The sequence below is a fragment of the Haliotis rubra genome, unplaced genomic scaffold (genome assembly GCF_003918875.1).
Source record: "Haliotis rubra isolate DU_JTF1 unplaced genomic scaffold, ASM391887v1 Scf2384, whole genome shotgun sequence".
Taxonomy (NCBI): Eukaryota; Metazoa; Mollusca; class Gastropoda; order Lepetellida; family Haliotidae; genus Haliotis; species Haliotis rubra.
Window position 1 is genome coordinate 1 of NW_025766430.1, and position 10,072 is coordinate 10,072.

The following is a 10,072-nucleotide window of genomic DNA, read 5'->3' on the forward strand; positions in this document are numbered from 1 at the left end:
GATTTTGACACATGTCATTGGTTCCCAATTGCGCGCAGATCGATGCTCATGCTGTTGCTCACTGGATTGTCTGGTTCAGACTCGATTATTTACAGACCGCCGCCATATGGCTGGAATATTGCTGAGGAAGTGCCGCGTAAAACCAACAAACAACAAACAACCAACCTGGAAATCATAAAAGCAGACTGCGTTTAGAACGAACACGTTTATAACGAACTGGATTATATAACGAACTGGATTATATAACGAGCTGCTATTTGGTCCCGATCATTTGCCGTGTACTGTGGTTGAAATGTGTATAACGAACTACGGTTATGTACATGGCTCGATTTAAGAGATGTTAACCTACTTGCACCAGGTGCAACCTAAGATAAAACCTAGTTGCGCCAGTCAAATTCCAGTTGCACTGTTTTATAGCAATATGTGTAATATCAGAAATATTCTATTGAATTATTTAGATGCTTTATTCAAGTTTACCCACTCAAATATTGACTTGCGCCTGGTGCAAAGTTAGACTAATAACTAGGTTACACTTTGTAATATCGGGTTGCACCAGTGCAAGTAACAAAGCACTAAATCGAGCTCTGTTATGGAGACTGAAATTAGTGATTCTTTTGAGCTCGTTTAAACCGTAGTTGGCTGTATTTGGTGTGTAATGTTTGCGTTATTTAAATACAGATCGTCTCTGGCGTAACTCGAACATCGAAGCTACTTCAACGAATTGAGACTTCATTCGAAGATGGCGTGGAAAGTGTGGACATCGCTCAGTGAGTACACAGTCACCTCAATTACTGCAACCACCCTCCGACAGATTCCACTCACTGAGTTCCGGGAGGTCAAAATTGTGGTTCGAATCCCATTTCGAATTCTGATTGTATGTTCTTGCTTTGTCATCTACATAACCGTGCTGGACGTTTAGCTAGCCTGAAGGTAAACCATTCGTCTGTGACACCTGGGTCGATTCCTTACATGTGAAACCATTCAGTCTCTCAATCATCTCTTTGTTAGTTTATTTAAAGTGAATGAGTCAGTATGGTTTTACTCCGCTTTTAGCAATATTCCAGCAATATCACGGCGGGGAACGCCAGAAATGGGCTTCATCCATGTGGGGAATCGAACCCGGGTGTTCGGCGTGACGAGCGAACACTTTAACCACTAGGCTACCCACCGTTTAAAAGAGCAGGTACAGAAAATGACCAAACTCTGTCGAACCTGTTTTTGGCTTGGGTACTCCGTCTACTGGACGTAGATTAAACAGACGATCGCGAACACCATAAACTAATGTTTGTGTAGGCACAGTCCACGGATATATATGACTAGATTTCGTCTCCATATCCGGAGTAGATATCAATAACCAGGATCATGAGCAGGTGGAATTTGGGATTCTGCAAAAGGTCAAAGCTTCCCTTCTCTCCAGACTTGCATCATCGTTACCAAATACCATGCCTTCTGTTTCAGTCTAGCGGAGCGATACACCCTCGACGCCTTTGCGAATGCAGCATTTGGCTACGACTGCGACAGTCTCAACAACGATCGGGGAAATTCTCTACAGATACATGTTGGTGTTCAACAGATCAGGTGCTGCTGAGAACCAGCTCACAGGCTTTGCACGTACGTGTTTGTAGAAATCTAAACTATTGCGTCAAACCACATGTATTTTTGAGGCCGCACTCCAGATTGAAATATATTGATTGGTACAGGCTGCAAAAGGGTCCGTTCTTCAAGGAGGCACCCGTGAACATCCGGGTTAGAATTGGTCTTCAGCAACCCACGATTGTCATAAGAGGCCACTAACGGGATCAGGCGGTTTACATCGATGTTTATGAATCACTGGATTGTCTGGTCAGAAATGAAGCTTCACAGGGGAATCGAGCCTGGAAATGCGCTTGGCGAGCAAACGCTGTAACAACATAGCCACCGCAACTCGGGCAGCTCCGGACATCTCCGGGGGTCAGGACCCCAAAAGCCATTCTCATGCTGGGAATTGAACTGAAGTCGTCGGCGTATAGCGAACACTTTGCCTACTAGGCTACCCCACTGCTCCGCTTAATGGCTGTTTGTTTGTTTATTGTTTTACGCCGCACTCAGCAATATTCAGCTGTATGGCGGCAATCTGTAAATAATCGATTCTCGACCAGACAATCTAGTGATCAACAGCATGAGCATCGATTTACGCAACTTTGGGGATTACGATGACTCGTGTCAACCTGTCAGCGAGCCACAGCCACCCGATCCCGTCGCCTCTTACGACAAGCATGGGTTACTGAAGATCAATTCTAACCAGGATCTTCACGGGTCCGTTTGTTCTAAGTTGATCGTACTGTCCTGTATTGATGATACTGTCAACGACCTGTCAACTTGGCCAAAATTCATACACAGCGCCTGGTTAAATCTGAAGGTATAGTTGATAGCGGTGTGACTCAACACTCGTATATGTATATATTATGGTCACGTTTGACTAATGTAACTGCGCATTCTCCTTACAGGGTTGTTCCCGTCACTCACGTGGTTTCTGCGGTTGTTTGACACAGAACATCGTCAGCTCCACGCACTGCATTTACCAGAGAATATGAAAAAACTCATTGAGAAAAGAAAAACAAAGGTATGATTTGCACTATGGTCTAGTTTTTTTTTATTTTACATTGTATTTGCACATTAAAGAAAACAGCTTTCAAGTTAAATTTGAATTAATGAAATAAGAAGCATAATTATGTCAAGGTTAAAAATACTAAATAATATTTATAATATTAATATAACAATTTTGGCCTTTTTGTCAAATTGTATCTTCATAAAATAATACAAGTCTAAATATTCTGACAGCGTCACGTATGACTTGTAATGTTAATTTATCTTCTGGGGTGGTGGTGTGGCCAAGTCTTGAAAGTGTTTGCTCGTTATGCCGAAGACCCGGGTTCTATTCCCCACATGGGTATAATGTGTGAAACCATTTGTTTTGTCTCACTCCTTGATATTGCTGGACTATTACTAAAAAGCGGCGTAAAACCTCATTCACTCACTGATTAATCTTTGGAAAAAAGTTCCGATTTTGTTCTGTACAAATCCCTTCGATAAGTTTATAATAATGTCCAACCTGCCAAGCTCCACACTAGGTATGCTCATAGCGCTAACAATCAAGGCACAGCACATATTTACCCGGATAGCCCAAGCTGCCTGTTCGGCGTTAGAGGTTATATTCACGCATGGCGTATCCCACCGGGTACCCATTTTCTGCTGGGTGAACAGAGGCAATTTTGAACAAACTCAATTGCCTAAAGGTTAGAACCACATGTATCACATGTGCTTTGTTGTGGGACAGGACTGAAGTCCTAGAAACTCTCAGGGGTCAAGCTGCCAAACACGGTCACCCATCCAAGAACGCTCCGTGCTTGACGTTGCTTAACTTCAACTGATATGTGACCTGAGCTCTGCGCACAGGACCACACACCACGTGAAACAAATCACCAACGTTGCCCGTGAAATTTCCCTATCATTTTGATTGTCCTTTTTAACATTAGTTTTTAAGATCGATAGATTCATAAATCAAGAAAAATAAGGAATAATGAATGCCAGATGTTGTAATTGTTTTGGTAGAAGTAAAGGCAGATGAGCTAGTTCATGACGCAATGTGACATCTGTTGACAGATGGCGCTGTGCCAGAGAATCAGTCAAAACATCTCCTACGTCGTCTCATGGAAGGTTACTCAGTTTCCACTGACAGAAGACAACAACGACGTTAAGCGCCATCTGTCGGACGACGAAGTATTAAGTCAGGCAGCTACCATGGTTGGTGGAGGTCTTGGCCCTACAAGTTCAGTTCTGTCGTTTGCGCTTCACCTTTTGGCTACCAACCCAGAAGCGCAGGAAAAGTTGACAGATGAAATAAATAAAGTTTCACAAAATGAGGGTATGGTAACTTCTTGGTTTCAGAATGTGTATACGACTGTTTTAACTTCAGCTATCAAAATCTATTTCACGACAGTAACGGTGTCATCGATTCTCAGTAGATCAAGTGAATATGGTTCACCTGTATGTGATTAAGAGCCCCGGCATAACTTACCCCTGATTTCCGAGGATGGTGTCTTTATCCATTGTTGATTTCAGCCGCTGGACTACGACGCACTTTCTCAGATGGAATATCTCGATATGGTTATAGAAGAAACAAGTCGGGTATTCCCTGTGATACCTGGGTAGGTACACTGAATATGTTACTTGCATACGCATACGCACACGCACACATGTTTACGGGAGATGTTTTTGTTCAAATGGTTTTGTTTGCCCTCAGCAATATTCCAGCTATGTGACCAGACAATCCAGTGATAAACAGTATCAGCATCTACACATAGGAACCGATGACATGTGTCAAGCCCGTCAGCGAGCCTGACCACCCGATCCCGTTAGTCGCCTCTTACGACGAGCATGGGTTACTGAAGACAGATTCATCAGTCTTGGTCCTGGTGTGGAACATTCGCTGATTACACCCATGTCCTTGGATCGATTCCCCACATGGGTACCAGGCTGGAGGGGTCAGGCTCGCTGACTTGGTTGACACATGTCATCGGTTCCCAATTGCGCAGAATCGATGCTCAATGCTGTTGATCACTGGATTATCTGATCAGACTTGATTATTTACAGACCACCGCCATATAGGTGGAATATTGCCGAGTGCGGCGTAAAATTAAACACACTCACTCACTTGAAGCAGCGTTAATCCCAGATGTAATATGACATGGTATGTCGCTGTGATATATTCTGGTGAAATGGCAGTTGACTATAAATACGTCTTCTCCGAGGGCAAGCGGACAGAGCATCTGCCGTATCATGCCGAAGATTACAATAAAAGACGGTACTTGTTGTTGCTTTCCATGGCGCCCGGTATGAAAGGGTTAAAACACCGACTAACGGTCTGTTTATTGGCGTGAAACTGCGGTTTGGTATCTCAGGGTGAGATACTATAAAAATAACCGCTATACTCTTGAATGAAGGACCGCTTCCGTGGTGTACCAAAAGTGGTTAGAGCGTCCGCCCGTCGAAGGACTCGCGGGTTCGATCCCCGGCCGCGTCATACCGAAGACGTTAAAACATGGCACTTGTTGGTCCCTGCCTCGCGCTGATGTGTTGCATTAATGGGTACAACAAGGACTTATTAAACCAGCTTGGTCAGCCACACTCGGAGTCAGTATAAAGTGTCTGAGTCTCACCTTGAATGAATAATTCGAGATTTACACAGTATCAGCAATATTGCATTCTCTTCAAAACGGTGCATATTTCACCACATCTACACAAAATATTTACAATATGGTTTTCTGTTTACAGCGTAGCACGCACTTGCACTGAAGATTGTGAAGTCGATGGAATTCCTTTCCGGAAAGGGATGAAGGTTAGAGTTATGGCAGTTGGCATGTACACTGACGAGACGCTCTTCCCGGAGCCGGAGAGATTCCTCCCAGAGATTCAGCAAAGAGAACAAGGAAAAGCGACCTCATTACAGTTATCTCCCCTTACGGGCACGGTCCGCGCATGTGCGTAGGCTTCAAGTTTGGCCTCGTTCTGATAAAGGTTGCTCTTGTCCAGATACTTCGTCACTACGCCCTCACAACATCCTCCAAAACACAGGTGAGTTCTGCTTCCTCTGTAAACAGTTCACACACTCTCTATACACCCGGGACCCGTGAAGATCCGGTATAATTGATCTTCAGCAACAAACCCATGCTTGTCGTAAGAGGCGACTAACGGGCTCGGGTGGTCAGGCTCGCTGACTTTGTTGACACATGTCATCGCATCTTAATTGCGTAGATCGATGCACATGTTGTTGATCACTAGATTGTCTGGTCCAGACTCGATTATTTACAGACCGCCGCCATATAACTGGGATATTGCTGAGTGCGGCGCTAAACAAGAAACCAACCAACCAACTATACAACCGGTTCTCTCTCTGCATGCAATTGGTCCACGTTCTGTTTTCAACCAGTAATAGTGTTGTAGTGATGAGTTTTAATCGCGACTGAGTTGTGATCAGACTGAGTGAGTGAGGCTTGACGCCCGTATCATTATACCAGTTAAATCACGACCCATCAGGCTTATGTAGGACAGAAGTCCGAAGAGATATAGATCCCAAGGCCTAGATTTTCGAAGCTCTCTTAGCTCTAAGATAGTCGTAAATTCATACATTAACATTAACTTACGACTATCTTAGCGCTAAGAGAGCTTCGAAAGTCTAGGCCCAGGTCCCCGATTCACAGGGCGTTCGTAACTACGTCATTTGTAACTTTGTGATGTAGTATTGAGTTACGATTGATCGTAACTTTACGAACGCTTTATGGATCGGGACAGCACGTATACGGTGTAGAGAGAGGTGATTCATAGCATTCTGGTGTTCCAAAGGGAGGTAATTATGGCGGAGCATAAAGACTGGGTCACCGATGCCCCACAAAATGACAACCTATAGTTGTGTTTGTCATATATCATACACATACAATATACGTTACACGGTCGCGCCCAGTAGGGCAACCTAGTTTTAGTATGAAGTAATTGGCCATACAATAATATCGACCAGGTTGAATCAGCGACCCGTTAATTAGTGACAAGACTGACAGTTGGAGAGTCTGTATACAGTTAAACCTCTTTAGTCCGAACCCGTAAACCCTTCATTGTAGAGGTTTGGTAACATCCTGACACAATCAAAGGGGCATTACTATGTTACTTTGTTGAACCTTGCTGATCATGTAGGGTTACATTGGATTAGGGGTCGGGTAAAGTAAAGTGATTGCACGTCCCGCCGAAGGCCAGGGTTCGATCCCCAAATGGGTGCAACGTGTGAAGCCCATTTCTTGAGTCACGCGCTTTGCTATTGATGGAATATTGCTAAAAGCGGCGTTAAACTATACTCACTCACCCACTGACGAAGGGACGGCGGTTGACTCACATCAGACAGATATAAAGGCAATTAAGAGCCCAAGATACGAGTTCAGTGAGTGAGTGAGTGAGTGAGTTTTCAGCTGCCTTCAGCTTTATTTGTGTTACGTCTCGGGTGAATTGTACAACATTTTAATTCAAACTGAATTTTTATCAACCTATAGCACTCCTTTCCAAACACGCAGGTTAGAAAAATATCATTTTGTTTGTTTCATGGACAAAGGCGTTACTGTCAAATAAGCAAAGTAGGCTTCAAATAAGGCTTTAAAGTAGGTCGTATGAACAACCTGAGAGAACAAGCTTCGTTGGAAATGTTGAGCCAGGATCATCCGTCACGCCGAAGACCGGGTTCGATTCCCCAAATGGGTACAATGTGAAGCCCATTTCTGGTGTCCCCGCCGTGATATTGCTGGAATATTGCTAAAAGTGGCGTAAAACTAAACTCAGTCAGTCAGTCATCGTCTTCGACCTTTCGAGTCGCGACGGTTTTTTGCGCATGCGCATTGTCCTTGATCTACATATATTTCTACGTTGTTGTCTAGTGCGTACATGCGTGACGTATTATAGCTGTTCTGACATTCCTTTGTTAACCCACTGCTGCAGAGATTCTCCCATATCATCACTATTTCGATAGTGATTCACAAACACATGCTCACAATGCAGCCGGATTTTGAAATAGACACTACTTTCTACAGAGGCCTCTCATGGACGTAGAATGGTTTTGCGGGTCTATTAATCTGCTGGAGCTATATGTTAGTCTTGGGTCAATAGCGTGATGCATACGTTTCTGACCTTCTCATCGCATGTAGTACAGGCGCTTTGCTAAATAGAACGTTGAATATATCTACGCTTCGAAGCGCAGTCCATAGTACTGTACTGTTTATGATTTAGATCTCTATAGACAGAACCTAGTTCAAAGGCTCTGGAAATGGTTTGTATTATCCTATGTATTTTCACATGAACAATTTTTTCATCCGCGTTGACAACACGTCTCTGTGTGAACAGTCAACACGTCTAGACGAACTGATATGTTGTAGAGGGTAATGTCGGTAGCTCTCTCCATTCCTTAAAAATAATGGAGCCGAGGCACATTATTTTTAAGGAATGGAGAGTTACGAGGATATTACCCCGCTTAAATTACATTCAAAGAACTGGGAATTTCTGTTATCAAAATTATATGTCAAAATAACAAAATGAAGGCTTTAATTTGAAACTGGTACACATCGCTCCATTCCCGAAAAGTAATGGAGCGAGCAAACAATGGAATGACGTCACAAATGTAATTTAAAGCTTTCTAACGTCTGAGACGTCTGAATGTAGTCCAGTGACTGAGTGAGTGAGTTTTACGCCACTTTTAGCAATATTGTAGCGTTAGGGGACACTATAAATGGGCTTCACACATTGTACCCATGTGGGGAATCGAACCCAAGTTCTTGGCGTGACGAGCGGACGCTTTAACCATTAGGCTACCCCCACGCCCCACGGTTATTTAGAGTTCATTAGGTTTTCAAGCGAGTTACGTCCCTTAGATGCACCAGAAACCTTTGACCATGGTCTCGTTACAACGTCTTGTTCTTGGTAGATATATACGAAGGGATAGTCATTTAGTATTGTTAAACTAACCTTGAATCTTTGTTGCCTGTTACAGATTCCACTGAAACCGCCCTGAGGCCTCTTGCTTAACCCCTCACGGATCTGTCCACATCGGCCTAGTTAAAGAGGAACACGTGAGGCAACTACTAAAAGACAATCGGGACCATGTGTTTTTGCAAATCTCGCGTGAAGTCGCCAAAATCTGTGATATGTAATGTGGGACCGCGCTTTCTTCTGTGACGTCATAACCCAGATGTGACGTCATCCATGGCTGACTGAGATGCCGAGTTTCAGCGTTATGTACAGCTATTGCTGTGGGAAGAATGATTTGAACAGCTTGATGGGGTGCACGTCACGTCCCCATAACGTGACAAGTGACAAGTGACGTCGTTTGGCTGTGATCTGAACGAGACTGAAGACTTAAACCATAACAAACTCATCAAAAACTCTTCCATTATGTCACGTGATCACCATCGTCATCATCATCATCATCATCATCATCATCTCATCACCACCAAGACATGTTCTCCAGTTCGATGTGTGTTCATGTATATATTGAAAACAAAATTTAAATCATGTCCAGTAATGAAATCCATTCGTCACCGTTGATAGACACATTCATCTTTTATAAAAAAGTATATTTAGCTTTATATATTTTCCGTGTTATCCGCTTAAAATGCAGCATATGACGAATTTATATTTATTGGGGGCGGTGGGGTAACCTAGTGGTTAAAGCATTCGCTCGTCACGTCGAACACTCGGGTTCAATTCCCTACATGGGTACAATGTGTGAAGCCCATTTCTGGTGTCCCCGCCGTGATATTGCTGGAATATTGTCAAAAGCGACATAAAACTAAACTCACTCACTTGGTTGTAAAGGCATTATATATAAATGTTATTAAAACTCCATATTCGTTTTAGTTTTTAAGAAAAGTACCAAAACGAAATGTGATGTTACTTTTGGTGTTAACACAGAATCTTTCATAACAGCCATGTATCACGAGAACATATCATGATGTAAATGTGGGAACGGTGTATACACGATACATGTAAAGGTCTTTGTTGCGACCTATAGTGTAATCTCACATTTCAGATGGAATAAAATGTTACGTATAACGGGTTATATCACTGTACTGTTATTTATTCATGTATTGGCGTTTTGGGACATTGATGCCAAAATCACTGGATTGTCTGGTCCAGACTCGAATAGCCGGAATAGTGCTGAGTGCGGCCCGCCCGCCCTCCCGCGCAATACACAATAATACACACACACACACACACGCTCACGCACTCCCTCATGATGCCCTGATTGGACTGGGCCTCGAGATCTCAGCTCCGGGGCCTACGTTTCAAGTACTCAAGGCTGTGTTAAGTGTCTTCGGAAGACATAAGTACGATTATGAATTTACGAATGTTTTGTATTTAATGCCTGCCATACGGTGATATGCAATACGAGAAACTAACACCGACACCACCAGCATATACTTTTACTGTACTTGCATCTTGTTCCAGGTGCATCCTGACCTTGAAGCGTTAACGCACAATAGCGACCCTGACCGTTACACAC

The 10,072-nt window shown here is 43.4% G+C and overlaps 1 protein-coding gene across 1 annotated transcript; it reads left to right on the forward strand.

Moving 5' to 3' along the window:
* Nucleotides 1-678: 678 nt before the first annotated feature.
* LOC124278495 (cytochrome P450 3A19-like) lies at nucleotides 679-9,628 on the forward strand (the record flags this gene model as incomplete). The annotated part of the gene is given in 9 exon segments (XM_046714197.1): nucleotides 679-767; nucleotides 1,459-1,538; nucleotides 1,540-1,611; nucleotides 2,487-2,602; nucleotides 3,643-3,903; nucleotides 4,102-4,187; nucleotides 5,314-5,447; nucleotides 5,450-5,613; nucleotides 8,561-9,628. Coding segments are annotated over 9 exon segments (1,023 nt in total), but the record flags the coding sequence as incomplete, so codon positions are not given.
* Nucleotides 9,629-10,072: the final 444 nt, after the last annotated feature.